The sequence below is a fragment of the Meles meles genome, chromosome 8 (assembly GCF_922984935.1).
Source record: "Meles meles chromosome 8, mMelMel3.1 paternal haplotype, whole genome shotgun sequence".
In the NCBI taxonomy this organism is placed as follows: domain Eukaryota; kingdom Metazoa; phylum Chordata; class Mammalia; order Carnivora; family Mustelidae; genus Meles; species Meles meles.
In genome coordinates, this window is record NC_060073.1 from 44307003 (window position 1) to 44325000 (window position 17998).

A 17998-nucleotide genomic window follows, 5' to 3' on the forward strand; every position below is an offset into this window, starting at 1 on the left:
TGAGGAGTAAGTTCCCTCACACTCGCTTACCAAGATCAGATTTTACAAATGCACACCAAAGCAGATCCAAAGGCCCATCGGCTAAGACACTGGGGCAGGACATTTTCCACCCGCTCCCAGGTTCAATTTCTCCCCAGTCAACTGGTGATACAATCTCTGCCCTGTCAGTTCCTCCGGGCTGTCGTGGGACTCCAAGGAGCTAAAAAAACATGAACGAGCGTAGTGCATTCGTATATTACTAAAAATAGAGTGGGAAGGGAGGTAGGGAGCAGCACAGCAGCACTGCCAGGCTGGGAACCGGAGGCGGGGAGACTAGGAGAAGGATTCAGAGGCGAGAGCCCGGCTCCCGCTGGCCCACCCTCGGCTCCGCCCCCGTTCCAACTACAGACCACTCCCCAGCGATGGCCCCGCCTCCTACACAGACCCCTCCCTCCGCGCTGGCCCCGCCCCATCACGGACACCTCCGGAGAACCGACCCAGCCTTCACTGCAGACTCCTCCCCCGAGCCGGCCCTTCCCAATCACAGGTCGCACCCGCGTCTGGCCCACCTCCCCCTCCCCCCCGTCACTAGTTTCTCTCCTGGCACGCCCCTCCTCCGATCCCTCCCGGAAGGGCCTGCGGAGCGTCCCCACATGGAGCGCGAGCCGTGCGCCTCCGCGGCCGCCCCTGCAGCTGCCGCCGCGCTCTTCGCCTGGGTACGTGACTCCGCCCCCGGGCCGAGGCCGCTGGGACTGAGGGGGCGCAGAGGCGCGGGGAGCTGGCGGCCTCGGCGTGGGCGTTCCTGGGCTGGGCTGCCGAGTTCCCGGCCAGGCTCTGGGTTGGAGGACGCGGGGCTGGGGCCTGAGATGGAGAGGGTCGGGAGGGAGGCGCCCTCACAGGTGACTTAGGGGCCTGCTGGCTGGTGGGGTCCGGACCCGAGGGACTGCGGCGCAGCGGGAAGCATCTGCCTCCTGGGCAGAGCTTCTGGTTCCGTGAGAGCCTCAGGCCCGGATAGCGCCGGGAGGGACGGCGTGGAGGGATCGCCCGGTCCAGAGCCCTATGGGGCCACCTGTGCTCCTCACCATCCCGGAGGATGCCGGCCCCTTCCGAGCCCCACCCTGGCGGGAGCATCCTTCCATGTGAGGCCTGCGGTGGTGGGCCGTGTGCAAGGCGGAGATCCTGCCGGTTTGCTGGTATTCTTCTGTGACCGGATCTTTCCTGTGTTGGGGGCGTGGGAGTCTGCGCCGGTGTTGGCTTGACGGAGGCACCGAGAGACATGGTCATCTTTACGTGTACTGGCTGGGAGAGGGGAGGGTCTCTGCAAAGGGTTGTGTTGCAAGCGGCCAACCAGACGGGTGCATGGAAATAAGCTGGCGGAGTGTCTTGTTCTTTACAGCCCATATCACAATTGTAATGAAATGTAGAATTTGTTAATGTCGGTCTCCTCGGCTAGAATGTAAGCGTCATAAGGGTGGGTATTGTGCCTGTCTTGTTCACGGTGCCTAGCAAATATTTGTTGACGAATGAATGAATGAGACCCTTTTGTGTGCCTAGCTATGTGCTGGTCTTTTGGGAAATGCACACAAGTGAGAGATCCAGCTTTGGAGTTGAGGGCGCAGGATACCACCTATGTTACTGTTAAAAGGAACCTGTGTTGACTAGTCAAAGGTAATTATCCGTACCAGGCAGCACTTGTTGAATGTATGGCAGCAGACTGGCAGAAGGGAGACCGCGCTGTGGCCTGAGGTAGTCTGTCTGGGTACGATCTTTGAGGCAGCACTTGATTTGGCGATGGAATGCACCTGGGTGAGGGCCGGTTCTGGCTTTTCCCAGGCGGGAGACAGGGGTCTGCGTGTCAGATATGGCCTCTTCCACTGCTTGGAGGCCTGCGGGCCTTCTTGCTGCATAATATGAATGGAGGGGGTCCATGAGTTTGCCAGGGCTGTGGCAGGGCTGTGGAAAAATGCCACAGACTGGGAGGTCTTAAAACATGGAATTTTATTTCCCCACAGTTCTGGAGGCCAAAAGTCTAAGAGCAAGGTGGCAGCAGGTTTACTTTCTTCCGAAGCCTCTTTCTTTGGCTCGCAGATGGCTGCCTTCTTGAGGTGTCTTCATGTGGCTTTTTCTCTGTGTGAGAGCATTCCTGTGTCTCTTCTTGTATTGGTGTAAAGCTCTGCCTTTACGACTTCATTTAACCTTCATTATCTCTTTAAAGGCCCTATCTCAAGATATAGTCACATTCTGAGATATTGGAGGCTAGGGCTTCAAATTAATTTTAGGGGAACACAATTCAGCCCATAACAAGGAAATTTACCTCCTTGGAGTTGTATGTGTGTGTGCTATGTCTGAAGGGTATGTAAGGAAAGGAGGCAAATACAGCTGTAACATGTATAAATTTTCCTCTGTTTTGCTTTATTCTGGATTTTGGGCCTCTTGCTCCATTATTGAGTGCCATAAATTTGAGCCTCAAGTACCCGTGTCTCTCTCACTTTCTGTTCAGCAGGTTGCAGTGTTGCTCATGGGGCAGCCACGGAGATCTTAGGGCTGATGGAGACATTCTGTGTCCGGGTACCCCACAAGGGTCTTTCCTTTCATCTTTCCTAGGTAGGGCCTCATCAGATCTTACATTCATTTACTGTATTCACTATAAAATACATGTGCACCTTCTCTGGGCCCGCACAGCTTCGAATGCAGGGGAAATGGCAGTGAACAAAGTTCCTGCCCTCATTGAGTTCATTTTTTAGTAGGAGAGGTAAGCAATGAACAATAAGCAAAGGTCACATCAGGCAGTGCTATGAAGAAAAATAAAGCAGAAAAAGGGGGATAAAGTGATGGGGGTACTATAGATATAGTTATATGGTTAACCTCTTGCCAGGGAAGCTCTGGGCTGAAGTTCCCACCATATATCCTTAGAGACGCAGTACAGTATAATGAAAGGAACAGGGCATATCTGACTTAGTGCCTTCCCAGCTATTTGATTATGGAAGGTCACTTAACCCCTCTGAGCCTTAGTTTCTTCGTCTGTAAAATGGGAACGATAACGTCCATCTCCTCTGTTGTTGTGAGAATTAAATGTGAATGCCGGCCACGGGAGAAGCACTTAGTAATTGACAGCTGATACTGCCCCTGAGGGGCCTCTGGGACCCATGCCCCTGCCATGGCTTGCACTTACAGCTTGGAGTCCTTGCAGCCCGGTACAAATGTGACCATAAGGTCACATAGACCATAAGGGGCGGAAGTTTGCACGCATGTATGTATTTTGGGTAGTTATTTTATTTTAAAGATTTTATTTATTTATTTAACAGACAGAGATCACAAGTAGGCAGAGAGAGAGAGGAAGAGAAGCAGGCTTCCTGCTGAGCAGAGAGCCTGAGGCAGGACTTGATCCCAGGATACTGGGATCATGACCTGAGCCAAAGGCAAAGGCCTTAACCCACTGAGCCACCCAGGCACCCCTTGGGTAGTTATTTTAAATCACTTTTCCTCTTTCAAGTGTCTTTAAAAACAAACATATTTGGAAGGTTTTACTCCTCATATCTAGGAAGAAACAACCAGGAGTAGATACTTGGAAGAATTATAAAGATTTCTGAAATCTAAAGTTTCTTCCTGCAGGTCTATAATTCTTTTTCTTTAATTTTGAGTACATAAAACTCCAAAGACCCCAAACTGACCTGACATGATGCTGTTTATAGTCTTCGCCTGCCTACTGTATTTGTACCTCTTACTGCAGAAATAATACTATTTTGCTTATGGGGTGCTGCTCCTGAACCTCACAGCAGTGTGTATGATTTGCATACGGTATCACTTTTCTGAAGTCTGTACAATTCTGAATCTGAAATGCATCTGGCTTCAAGGGGTTCGGATCAGAGATTCTGGACCTTTATTTCGTAATAACAAAGATAGACATATTACCCACCAAGGGGAAATCTGTTCTCTTACAGGAATCTCACCACATGAATCTCGGAGTCACACAACACTGTACTTGGAAAGGCCCTTGGAGATCACTGCCAACCTCTTTCACTTTACAATGAAATAACAATGAGGTGCCCTGTTTGAGGGCATAATGCCCTCAGCTAACTTCGATTACAGAAGTCATTGCCAGTTTTCTCAGCGAGGGCATGAGAAGGGACAAGTCCAGTATATTTCCCACCCACTTTGTTCCCATTTCTCCTCCTTATTTCTTTTCTTAGCCTCCCTAGAGGATTAGCTTTTATCAGAAGAAACTCCCATGCTGCCCCCTAAAGGTGACATATGTGGGCTGGGACTTTGGAAGGAGAAGGCAAGTATCTTTGGATAAGGGCTCCTCTCCCATGGAAATCGTGGTGTTCTTGGGATGCGGCCACCATCTAAGTATGGGTTGCATGTAACAGCCTTTAAAGAACGAGCTTATGAAATCTCCACTGTCAAAGGCTCTGAGAGGCATGTCAGGATGAGAAAGATAGGGACAGGTCAATGCACATTGACAGTTGTGGTTCCCGTACTCATTCCTCCTTGCCTTATTTTATCCCTAGGGTGCAAATAGCTACGGGCAACTTGGCCTTGGCCACAAGGAAGATGTCCTTTTGCCCCAGCAATTGAGTGACTTCTGTAAACCTGAGTATATCAGGAGGATCACTGGAGGAGGGGGCCACTCTGCTGTTATCACAGGTAACATCCTTCTGGAGTGGACATTTCTTATTTCGACATTTCGCACTAGCATGTGATGTTGCCACCTTTCAACCTCTTATATTTTGCAGAGGAAAACATTTTTGTTAAAGAGCCAAGTTACCATTAGAGAATTCTAGATTGTCAGAGCTGAAAGGCCTTCAGAGATTTTCTAGGCTCCCCGCCCCCATTTGTACAAATGAGGCTCAGAGAGGAAAACCAGTTGCTTAAGGTTACAAGGTTGCCACATCAGTGGCAGAGTGGCAACATACATTACATTTTATATCATATATTGCTATTTAACTTTCACTTGTGAGTTAGAAGTCTTTGCAACTAGATTGAGCAAGGACCTTGTGTTTTCCTTAATTTGCTTTGCAGAGCCTATGATAGTACTTAACATGTATTACAGGAACCATGATTTTGCAAAGAAGGGTATGTTGCATACTGCTTAAGAACACGAGTTCTGGAATCAACTGCCTGGGTTCAAATCCTGGTTCTATTATTATCTGTGTGGCCTTGAGCATATTAATTCCTCTGTGCCAGTTTCCCGTTTGCTACATGGGGGTACTCATGCTGGATGAGAATCAGTGCGTGACAGGGCTGCAGTATGACTTTCATGGGTCCTTGGCACTTTTGCCTTTGTGGACCCTTTCCTCTATAAAGAAAAAGTAAGAATTTTATTTTATAACCACGTTGATATGAAGATTAGTCTAATCCAGGCTAGATTTAGCATTGTATCTTTATTTATTTATTTTTTAAAAAGATTTTATTTATTTATTTATTTGGCAGACAGAGATCACAAGTAGGCAGAGAGGCAGGCAGAGAGAGAGAGAGAGAGAGGGAAGCAGGCTCCCTGCTGAGGAGAGAGCCTAATGCGGGGCTTGATCCAAGGACCCTGAGATCATGACCTGAGCCGAAGGCAGAGGTTTAACCCACTGAGCCACCCAGGCGCCCCTGTATCTGTATTGCATTTATTTTTTTTTTCTTATTTTAAAAGAATGCAAAGTTAGGGGCACCTGGGTGGCTCAGTGGGTTAAGCGTCTGCCTTCAGTTTAGGTCATGATCTCAGGGTCCTGGGATGGAGCTCTGCATTGGGCCTCCTGCTCAGAGGGGAGCCTGCTTCTCCCTCTCCCTCTGCCGCTCCCCCTGCTTGGGCTCTCTCACTCTCTCTCTGTGAAATAAATAAATAAAATCTTAAAAAAAATAAAAGAATATAGAATTAAAACATTTTTGTGGGCCTCTAAAATATTGTGGGCCATAGGCATGATGCCTAAAGGATAAATTGGCACCACAGATAAAAGATAAAGCTCATACCGTAATATGTGGCACATTCTAAGTTCTAAATGAATGCTGGCTTTTCTTGGGATGGCAGATGCTCAGCTTGGTGACTGGCCACTGCTCTAGGACTTGGAGTGTCCCATGTAGCTACTAGGTTTGAGGCCTTGGCCCTATGCCACTTAGACCAGTGCACATTAACCTGCGTGGCTTATTAGTGCAAGTGGGAGAAGAGTTGCTGGGTTTGTGACTGCAACTAATTAGTGAAATCCTTTTTCTCGATTTGACAGTTGTAATTTCCCCTGTGTACCCTATCACCAAAGCCTCTGCTTTTTGCAGATGGTGGAGGCCTTTTTGTTTGTGGCCTGAATAAAGATGGGCAACTGGGGCTTGGTCACACAGAAGATGTTCTGTATTTTACTGCCTGCAGATCACTCCTTGGCTGTCCTATCCTACAGGTGGCCTGTGGCTGGGATTTTACCATTATTCTCACAGGTGAGTTCACTCTTGGGTAAACCTTTTTTTTTTTTTAAAGATTTTATTTATTTATTTGTCAGCGAGAGTGAGCACAGGCAGACAGAGTGGCAGGCAGAGGCAGAGGGAGAAGCGGCTCCCCGCCGAGCAAGGAGCCCAATGTAAGACTCGATCCCAGGACTCTGGGATCATGACCTGAGCCGAAGGCAGCCGCTCAACCAACTGAGCCACCCAGGTGTCCCCACTCTTGGGTAAATCTTTATCACCGCAGAGGCATTGGGTGAGAAGAGCCTGATGGTAGCGATCCTTCTGATTAAGTAAAAGCCTCTTTATGTGTAAACACACATACAAATTTCTCTCTGGTCGTTGAGGAAGGTTGTGGGCGCCCTTTGCAAGAGGAGTTTGAACAGCAAAATTTTGGGCTAGACAATTCTTTGCCAGAAACTGGGGAATGGATTAGATTAACTTTGGTGGCTACTTCTTGTCCTAGAAATTCATGATAGCTGTGTGCCTGGGCTAGCTGGCCACTCATGCTGGCTAAGGGCTACTCGTGGGGGACCGTGGTGGGGAAGCATGAGGAAGTCAGAAGTCATACAACCGTAGTGGCAGCTTTTTCCCCAGTGAAGAGTTTAAAAGAATATTAGGTACGGTTGGGCAGAACTGTTTGGTCTCTGCAAAGCCAGATAGCAGAATAGGATGTAGAGGGATATGGCCAAAGGGTTAGTAGGATAAGGCTCTTGGGAACAGCTAGCAATAGTTACTTTTTGTCCAGCTGACCTCTCCCTGGAAGTGTTGCCCTGTGTAGCTTGTCATTCTGGATGGAAAAGGACATCTAGAGTTTCTGGTTAGATTCCCTCTTGGACACAGTCCTCTGGCAAGGGCATCTTCTGACCATATCCTCTCCCACCCCACCCTTGTGGATTCTCATGTGCATAGCTCAGAACCCAGGCTTTTAGCACATGGCTTTAATTATTATTCCCTACCAAATAAGTCAACCAGAGAAAGACAATTATCATATGATCTCTACGATATGAGGAATTTGAGAGGCAGGGCGGGGGAATGTGGGGAAGGGAAAAAATGAAACAAGATGGGATCCGAAGGGAGACAAACTATAAGAGACTCTTAATCTCATGAAACAAACTGAGGATTGCTGGGGGTGGGGGAGGTAGGGGAGAGGGTGGCTGGGTTATGGACATTGGGGAGGGTATGTGCTATGGTGAGTGCTGTGAAGTGTGTAAGCCTGACTATTCACAGACCTGTACCCCTGGGGCTCATAATACATTATATGTCAATAATAATAAAAAAAATTATTGTTCTCTGCCTATCCCTCTTGTTGCCTTGTCTTTTATTCTCCACATTCTCCATACTTTTCTTTCTGGAAATATCATGCAGAACATTGTTCTCTTTTGTTTATCTGATGAACTCTTACCCCTTCTTTAAAACCCTGCTCAGGCATCACCATCTCTTTTTGCAGAGGGGTTCTGTAATGTGTGCTGAATTTAGTAGTAATAACTCTAAAGAAGAGCTCTCTTTTCTTTTTTCTTTTTTTTTATTTGTTTATTTTCAGCGTAACAGTGTTCATTGTTTTGGCATCACACCCAGTGCTCCATGCAGTACGTGCCCTCCCTATTACCCGCCACCTGAGAATAGCTCTCTTTTCTGAAGTGCTTTCCGTGGGCTGTGTTGGGGTTGTAGGCTGTCAGTGGTTAACACTCTGTTGTCTGCTCACTTTTGGAACCAGTTGTGGGAGAGGTGAAGAGCGGTCAGATAGCTGGAGATCACACTATTGGTAAAGGCTGCGTTGGAGGACAGGGTTAGTGGTCAGACCAAGTGGCTCTGCAACACTCCTCTGAGCCAAACTTGTTCTGCAAACACCGGGTTATCTCTGTAGGTGAAGCATTTACTATGCCCCAATCCAGAGTACCCGAGAGGAGGGTGCCAAGTAACACGTGTCCTGTTTCTTCTCCCAAACTCCTCAGTTGGTCACCCGAGAGGAGGGTGCCAAGTAACACGTGTCCTGTTTCTTCTCCCAAACTCCTCAGTTGGTCAAGTTATCCCTTTTCCCTTGGGAAGCAGTGAGCTGGGAAGGGCCAGGGAGAGAGGCCTGGAGTGTTAAAATAATGAAAATTGTGATGCATGGAAATAAGAAAAGTGGGGAGTAAGTATCCTCCCATCCTGGCACCGGGCAGCATGTGAATGTTCTACACAGATAAGCTGCATGAATTAGGTAGTGGGATGGGGAATCAGTGAAACAGCCCAGTGCCTTGTGTTTTTATTCCTAGAGGGAAAAAGCAGGGACTGTGGTTTGAATGTGCTGAATCTGAGGCCCTGCTTCCTCCTCTCATTCCCTTTGTTCTTCCCATCCTTCCGCATTTACCCACTGGTCACATATATCTTATTTCTTAGATTATGATTGAAGTATTTGAATTTTGCAGAGAGTGGTCAGGTTTTGTCATGTGGATCCAACTGCTTTGGCCAGCTAGGAGTTCCTCATGGCCCTCGAAGATGCGTGGTTCCCCAGGCCATTGAGGTAAGAATAGCACCTAATATGTAGCTGACCCACGTCCTATTAGAGTGTTTCCCTCACCAGCTCAGGGATTGGGTCCCTGAAAACCCACAGGCTAGTTGGAATTTGAGTTGAAAAACCTAGGTTCTCCCAGGAAAAAATAGGTTGGTGGAGGTTGTGAGTGAAAAACCTGTTAGTCCTCAAACATGTTACAGATTTTTGTGAAATGAAACAGTGAAGGTAATACATGTTACAAAGACATTAATGACATTTCACAATTCTAAGATTAGTAACAATGGGAACTAGGTTAGAAACAGGTCCAGATAGAAGTGACTTACCTAAAGACACTAAGCTCAGCAAATGGTAGGCCAGTAGTGCCCAATAAAAATGTGGTGTGAATCACATATGTAATTTAGGATTTTTTAGTAGTGCCATTTAAGACTAAAGAGAAGACTGTGAAATTAATTTTTAAAATAATAGGTTTATTGAGATGTAATTCACATGCCATGGAATTTACCCTTTAAAAATGTATAATTCAGTGGTTTTTAGTAGATCACAGAGATAATGCAGCCATCAGCATTATCTAATTTCAGAACACTCTCATCACCAGGAAAGAAACTGTGTATCTGATGGCAGTTACTTTGCCTTCTGCCCTCCCCCAGCCCCTGGCCACCACTCAGCTTCTCTGTGAATCTGCCTGTTCTGGGCATTTCACATAAATGGAATCATACAGTATGTGGCTTTTTGTGTCTGGCTTCTCTCATGTCCCATGATGTTTTTAAGTTTCATTCATATTGTGGTGTATAGGTGAAAATATTTTAATAACTTTTAATTTAACCCAATTATTCCAACTATCATTTCATATGTGTCACTAATGTTAACATTTCCTAATGAGATACTTTGTGTTCTGTTTTGTATTGAAGTCATTTTGTTCTCAGAGTGTGTCTCAGTTCAGCCTACTCACGTCTAGTCACATTTCGGTTGCTTGGTAGCTGCGTGTAGCTAGTGGCTTCCTCCTGGGTAGCATGGGTCCCAGACAGGACTCATGGCCCTAGGTCAGAGCTCTTTCCACGGCATCATACTTAAAACGTATACATTTTTATGAAGTTTGTATGCAAGTGGTCACAATAGGACTGTGGAATTTTATTTTATCTTAATTTTTTTAATGATTTCTTTATTTGAGAGAGAGAGACACACACAGAGACAGAGAACCTATGTTTGGGGGGAGGGGTAGTGAGGGAGGGAGAGAAGCAGGCTCCGAGCTCAGCAGAGCTCGATCCCACAACTCCGAGATCTTTTTTTTTTTTTTAATTTTTTTTTAAAGATTTTATTTATTTATTTGTCAGAGAGAGAGAGAGAGAGAGATCACAAGCAGGCAGAGGTGGAGAGAGAAGCAGGCTCCCTGCTGAGCAGAGAGCCGGATGCGGGACTCGATCCCAGGACTCTGAGATCATGACCTGAGCCGAAGGCAGCAGCTGAACCCGCTGAGCCACCCAGGCGTCCCCAACTCCGAGATCTTGACCTGAGCTGAAACCAAGAGTCGGTTGCTCAACTGACTGAGCCACCCAGGTGACCCCCTGTGGAATTTTAAAAGAAATATACTGGGATCTAAAATCAGTTTCACCACCTTAGCTGCTCACGTTTAGTTAATTTTTTTAAACTCTGACTCAGAGTGGACGATCTATTTTCATTGGAGAGAGCTTGGTCATGTTGCTGAATTACAGTTGCTGGTCTGTGGACGTTATTTGAGATCATGGTCGCCACAGAGTTTTAGAGTGTTGAGGCTGCTGTCACAAAAATTCTAAAGACTTGGATGGCTTCAACAGCAAACATTTTTCACATTTCTGGCAGGTGGGAAGTCCAAGATCACGGCATCAGCAGAATTGGTGTCTGGGGAGGACCTGCTTCCTTTTTCATAGGCACTCATTTTGCCAGACAGAGTTGCTCTCTGGGGCCTCTTTTATAAGGGCATTAATCCCCTTCATGAGGGCTCCATTCGCATGACCTAATCATCAAATACTGTAACGTTGGGTAACAGGTTTCAGTGTATGAATTTCAGGGGAAAACAAACATTCAGTCTGTAGCACATGGTATACACAGAAATCTAGACTCTACGGTCCCTGTCACAGGAAGTGCTTAGTTGCAAATTACAAATAAATGGCTTTTGAAGAACCTACATAAGTTATAATTAATTTAGCTTAGGTCACATGGTTAAAGAAGACAGAAGGGAACAATGGTTAAAATATGTTGGATGACAGAATCAGGAGGTGAAAACATTTGTCAGGCTGTTTCCCTTCGGATAGAGGAGGAATGTGCCAAAGTGAAATATAAGAGAAATTCATTTATTTAATAGCAACTGTTGTGTATAGGCTCTGTGTTTAGGCCATGGGGACAAAGGTGAGCACGATCCAATCTTAGCATTTCAAGGTTTTAGAGTTTAGTGGTACGTGTTAGATCTAGAAACATCTAAATGGGTTGCCATATTAAAACTGTGGTGGATGTAGGTATAGCCTCAAAGGAAGGACTGTTTAACTGTTTTTAGGGGGAGGTGGAGTGAGAACAGGTTATGCTGAATCTTCAAAGTTGAGTCGAAGTTTATGTGTCTTGAGATAAGATGCACAGAGTAGCTATAAAAGAGTAGACCAGACAGAAGGAGCTGTGAGCAAAGGTTTGGCAGGGTTTGACAGTTTAGTATGATTGGAATATAAGGAAATGGTAGAAGTGTCAGTGGGGAGGGGATCATTGGGGCAGAAGGTCAGAACGGTGTGTCAGGGAGGGGCCAGAAGGGGTAGTGTGGAGGGTGGAGTGAAGAGCGCACGCTCTCCCTCTCTCTTTCTTAAAAAAAAAAAAAAAAAAAAAAAAAAAAAGAGCAACTTCAAACAACAAGCATTTACTATCTCAGTTTCTGAGGGTCAGAGATCTGGGAACAGCTTAGCTGATCTCATGAGGTCATGGTCAAGATGTTAGCTAGGCTTGCACACTGTCCGCTTTGGGCTGGGCTGGCGTTCCGCCACCAAGCTCTCTCACTTGGCAGTTGGCTTCAGTTTCTTGCTACATGGGCCTCTCTATGGGATTGTGCAGGCATGGCATCTGGCTTCCCCCAAGAGAGATTCGAGAGTGAGGCCAAGCTGGAAGCCTCAGTGCCTTTTATCACCTTGTCTCTAGGCCACTCACACTTCTTTATCCTGGTCACTAGAGACAAGTCACCAAGTTCAGCCCACATTCAGCCAGAGGGGAATTAGGCTCCACAACTTGAAGGGGTGGGTTTCAAGGAATTTGAGGACATGACAATGGTCTTCACGTATTTGGAGAGCATTATGAGAGGCCAGAGACAGCTAATTAGGTAAATGGAATGGTGGAAACACAGAACAGGCACCTGGGGTTGAGAAGCCCATGTCACTGGAAGCAGCTGGCTGGCAGGGGTAGGATGACGATTTCCTGAGGTGTTGTGGAGGGGTTCTGGCATTGGATGGGACTTGGACTAGATCAGAGGTCATCCAGCTAGAACCATTGGTAAACGAAATTTTGTTGGAACACAGCCATGCCCCTTCATTCATGTATTGTCTGTGGCTGCTTTTATGTTACTACAGCAGAGCAGAGACTATGACACAAACCGTATGGCCTGCAGAATCTAAAATAGTTACTATCTGGTCTTTATAGAAGACATTTGTCAACCCCTGGACTGGATGACCTTGAAGGTCCCTTGCAGCCCTGAGATACATTGTGATACGTTTATTTTTAAAAGATGATCTTTAAAAGATGTATTAGGGATACGATAGAGGGGTTCAGGAATGGGAATGTTGGAGGTTGGGGACTCTAAACCAGTCAGACACGTAATGAGGGCCATGTTGCCCTCATTATGTGTCGGGGCATAAGTATGTAACATTTTGCAGATGGGTGATTCTAAGATCTCGGTCCTTTTCCTTCTTTCAACAGCTCCTGAGAGAGAAGGTTGTTTGCATTGCTGCTGGACTGAGGCATGCTTTAGCTGCTACAGGTGATCATTTTGCTTTATTTTCAAAATAGATTCATAATAAGGAGAAACAAAGCTTTAGAGGAAATAAACTTTAAGGAGTAATTCAGGGTGTCCTGCTGTGCTGCATTTCTGATTAGAAGGAGGGGACATAAGACCAAAGTCATGTGGGAAACTTTTAGCAGGTTGGGAGGAAGGCAGTGAGGTTTCCTATCTCCTTATTATGTTCTAGGCACGGTGCTAGGTTCTCTTGATTTAATCCTTATTTAATCCTTACAATCCTTAGTTAATCCTTACAACCTCGTTGTGGTGCGAGTTCCATTTTGACATGTGAAGACACTGAGGCCCAGAGAGACTCGAGGGCTTGTCTAAGGTTGCACAGGGGATAAGGTGGTCCAAGGTAGAGCTGGGAACAGAGTCTGGAATGATTTCGTTTCCCAGGCCCACAGTCTTTGTTGTGAACTGCACTGCGTTCCTAGAGGATTTTAATGTTTATTAATGTCAAAGCTTCCAATGAACTTGCCTCCTGTCCAGTGAAAGGGTGGTGATGGACCTCGGGCTGACAGTGTGCGTGAGGGTGACAGTGGTACGTGGAGAGACGTGGTGGCCTGCAGAAGAGCAGTGAGCCTTTCTTCTCTCCCTGGGTTGTTTCTCTGCTCCCGGTCATGGCCAGGGGAGGTTGGAGGGGGCAAGAAAGGGTCTGGTGCAGCTTGGTACTGATGCTCGCCTGGGGCTCGACGTTGCTCCTGTAGGAAATAAATTTTGAGATAATTGCAGATTCACATGCAGTTGCCAGAAATGAAATAGATCTCACGCACTCTCTTCCCAGCTTCTCCCCATGGTGACATTTTACGAAAGTGTAGCTCAGTACAGCTGGTCTTGCTGCCATCCAGGTACAAACAGTTCCAGCGCCGTAACCACCGGCCTGTGGCCCTTTCTTTGCACCCACTTTTACACACCCTTGTCTATACCTTTTATACATTCATTTCCCACTGACCCTCACCCCGTCGTCGCTCCTTCTGTTCTCCAATGGTAATGTCATTTCAAGAACGTTACATAATGGAATTGCACAGTATTGTACAGTATTGGTATCATACAGTATGTAGCCTTTTGGGGTTGACTGTTTTTGCTCAGCAGGATTCCCTGGAGAGTCATCCAAAGTGTGTGTGTCAGTAATTGGTTCCTATTTATTGCTGGGTAGTAGTATTCCCCAGTATAAACGTACCACTGAACTAGTCATCTCAGGCCGCCACAATGAAATATCACAGACAGGTGGCTTAAACAATTTTCTTACGGTTACAGAAGCTAGAAGCCCCAGATCAAGATGCCAGGAGGATTGCTCTCTACTGAGGCCTCTCTTCCTGACTGTGTAGCTGGCTGCCTTCTGGCTGTGTCCTTATAGGGCCTTTGCTCTGTGCACTCATGGAGAGAGGGAGACATTTGGTCTCTTTTTCTTTTTCTTTTTTAAAGATTTTATTTGTTATTTGACAGAGAGAGAGATCACAAGTAGGCAGAGACGCAGGCAGGGTTGGGGGGAAGCAGGCTCCCTGCTGAGCGGAGAGCCCGATATGGGGCTCGATCCCAGGACCCTGAGATCATGACCTGAGCCAAAGGCAGAGGCTTAACCCACTTACCCACCCAGGCACCCCTCTTCTTTTCATAAGGACACCAGTTCTGTCAGATGAACGCCTCACTCTTACAACCCATTTAACCTTTATTAGCTCCTTTCAGGCCTCTCTCCAAATACAGTCACACTAGAGTTCAAGGCCTCAACATAGGAATTTGGGGGGGCACAGTTCAGCCCACAGCAAGGCAGTTTGTTTAACTAGTCACCCATCGAGGGACATCTCATTGTTTCCAGGTTTTGACTATTAAGAATAAAGCTATAAACATTTGTGGACAAGTTTTTATGTGAACATAACTTTTCATTTCTCTGGGATAAATGCCCAGGATAGTGATTGCTGAGTTGTATGATAGTGATTACATTTTTATAAGCTGTTTCTCCTTTTAGAAATTAGCAGTACTGGAAGGTTGCCTATTATTGGTTTAATTCCCCCTTCCCTACCAACTTTCTGTAATTGCCAGTCTTATGTATACATTTCTGTCCAGTTACAAAGCTGCACAGTTTCCATTATGTATTTGATGGACTTAATTGCAAGCCCTCCTCTCTCCCATTTAATCTTTAGATATTTCTGTAGGCATCTCTAAAAGATAAGGACTCTTTCTGAAACCGTTACCAGAACACCATCACCATACCTATGAAAAACTAACAATAAATCTGCAATTCGATCATCAAGTATTCAGTGTTTAAATTTTCTTAGCTATCCCAAAAATATTTTTTTTAATAGTTTGTTTGAGTCAGGGGCACCTGGGTGGCTCAGTGGTTTAAGCTGCTGCCTTCAGCTCAGGTCATGATCTCAGGGTCCTGGGATCGAGTCCCGCATCAGGCTCTCTGGTCAGCAGAGAGCCTGCTTCTCTCTCTCTCTCTCTCTCTCTCTGCCTGCCTCTCTGTCTATTTGTGATCTCTCTCTGTCAAACAAATAAATAAAATCTTAAAAAAAATAGTTTGTTTGAGTCAGGATCTGAATGATGTCTGTGCTGCAAGTGGTGGATATGAATATTGTGTCTCTTCTTTTAAAAATACTTATTTATTCCTTGTAATTTTTTAATTGTGATAAAATGCACATGATGAAATTTACCATCCTAACCATTTTTTTAAAAGATTTTATTTGTTTATTTGATAGAGAGAGATCACAAGTAGGCAGAGAGGCAGGCAGAGAGAGAGAAAAGAGGAAGCAGGCTCCCTGCTGAGCAAGGAGACTGATGCGGGACTCCATCTCAGGACTCTGAGATCATGACCTGAGCCGAAGGCAGAGGCATAACCCACTGAGCCACCCAGGTGCCCCATCCTAACTATTTTTTTTTTTTAAATTTTATTTATTAATTTTGACAGAGAGAGATCACAAGTAGGCAGAGAGGCAGGCAGAGAGAGTGAGAGGGAAGCAGGCTCCCTTCAGTGCAGAGAGCCCGACGTGGGACTCGATCCCAGGACCCTGAGATCATGACCTGAGCCGAAGGCAGCGGCTTAAACCACTGAGCCACCCAGGCGCCCCATCCTAACTATTTTTAACTGTACAGTACATTCATGTTGTTGTGCAACGATTACCACCATCCATCTCTGGAACTCTTTTCATCTCCTGGAACCACAGACAATAATAACTACTTCCGCCCCCAGCCCCTGGCGACTACCATTCTACTTTTTGACTCTGTGATTTTGACGACTCACACCAGTACCTTCTGTGAGTGGAACTGTGTGGTATTTGTCCTTTCGTGGCTTATTTCACTTAGCATAGTGTCCCCAAGGTCTGTCCATGTTGCAGTGTGGTCCCTATTTAAGGCTGACGACTATTCCATTATGTGGACAGACCACATTTTGCATATCTGTTCACCTGTTGATGAACCCTTGGGTTGCCTCCATGTGTCAGCTATTGGGAAAGGCTGCCATGAGCTTGGGTGTACAAATGGTACTCCCAGGTCTTGCTTTCAGTTCTGTAGGATACACACCCGGAAGCAGAATTGTTGGATGGTGTAGTAACTCTGTTTTTCACTTTTTAAGGAACTGCCCTGCTGTTTTCCACAATGGCCATACCATTTACATTTCTGTTGGTAGTGCGTAAGGATTCCAGATAACTCTGCATCCTTGCCAACATTTGTTATTTTCTGTTTTTTTTTTCTCCTTTTGTAATAGTAGTCATCCTAATGAGTGTGAAGTGGTATCTCATTGCGGTTTTGTTTTGCATTTTTCCAATAATTAGCGACATTGAGCCTCTTTCATATGTGCTTTTTGGCCATCTGTGTGTTTTCTTTAGAGAAACGTCTCTTCAAGTCCTTTTTGTTCAGTTTTGAGTCAGGTTTTTTTTTTTTTTTTTTTTTTTGAGTTGTTGAGTTTTAGGAGTTCTCTCTATATTTGGAATATTCATCCCTTATCAGATATCACAAGATTCTTTTAATCTATACATTTTTTTTCCTCCCCTTTTCTCCCCCTTGCAATTTATTTGTGGAAGAGATGGTAAGTTTTGTTTTATTTCAGCACTGTGTTTTGCTAATCGTCATCACTTCTATTTCACAAAGCGGGCTGGTCTGTTTACAGTCTAAAGGACTGTGAGGTACAGCATTCTTCCAGAGGAATGACTGTAGATTAAATATATGAAGTGTCGCCTACGCATTTGTGTGATGTTCAGAACCTGGGCACATGACCTAGATTCAGTGGATAAGGAAATAAAAGGCCATTCCCTTAAAGGAGTGGCTGTTAAACTATCTTGCAGTCATAAGTATATATTTATTTGGTAACTAGGAATCAATGCATTTATCTTGGTAAAGAGAAAAGACACTGCATTAGACGTTAGGAGAGGTGACTCTTAGTATTTTCTCTGCTACTGGCTCCCTGTATGACCTTGGGCAGAGCACATCATATCTTCAAGCCCTCAGTTTGCTTGTCTACTAAATATGAGCAGTGGATTTGATAATCTTCAAGGTTCTTTCCTGCTGGGTCTGGAGTTTGAGTTGTCCTTCCAGGTTAGTCATGAACAAGGGGTCATTTCAGTAATTTGACTACGGAAGAGTGTCCTGGAACTTTTGGAAGGAGTTTTAATATGTGGGGATTTTCTTTGATTGTCTTAGATTGCCCTGAAGATTGGGCTTGTGATTGGCTTGGTGGTAACCAAGTCATAGGGCCCTTGGAAGCACTATGCTTCTCCGTAGCAGGCGTGTTAACCGAGAACGCATTGAGAATCCCCCACAGCATGGGGCTCCAAGAGCGATCCGGTCATAATTCTAGTAAACATTTTCTCATTTTCCTCTTCTGCTCCATTGGGAAGCGAGTGGTGTCGTGTTCCAGTGGGGCACTGGTTTGGCATCATCTGGACGGCGGTTGTGCCCTGGGCAGACTCTCCCACCGTTTTTGACAGCAAGGGAACCCAGCAGAGTGACAGGTAAGGCCCTTATTTCTTGAGTCCTATATTTATTCTTTATCAAGAAATAGTGACACATGCATGCAGAAAATGGGTAAATGGAGTTTACTCTTTACACTGCTTTTGCTGTTTTCTTAGTTCCTCTGTCTTCAGTCTCTGTGTTAGTCGGTGTGTTAG

General features: G+C 45.7%; 1 protein-coding gene across 7 annotated transcripts in view; it reads left to right on the plus strand.

The window, feature by feature from the left end:
* Positions 1-522: 522 nt before the first annotated feature.
* SERGEF (secretion regulating guanine nucleotide exchange factor) overlaps positions 523-17998 on the plus strand; it is a 219057-nt gene continuing 201581 nt past the window's right edge. For 2 of the 7 annotated variants that reach the window (XM_046016028.1, XM_046016030.1), the window contains exons 1-6: positions 531-695; positions 4491-4626; positions 6238-6393; positions 8808-8902; positions 12812-12875; positions 17729-17842. In XM_046016028.1, the coding sequence (XP_045871984.1) occupies positions 633-695; positions 4491-4626; positions 6238-6393; positions 8808-8902; positions 12812-12875; positions 17729-17842 (628 nt within the window). In that variant the 5' untranslated portion in view covers positions 531-632. Of the gene's footprint in view, positions 696-4490; positions 4627-6237; positions 6394-8807; positions 8903-12811; positions 12876-17728; positions 17843-17998 lie in introns of all 7 variants that reach the window. The other 5 variants (XM_046016027.1, XM_046016026.1, XM_046016024.1 and 2 more) reach the window with 5 other exon arrangements.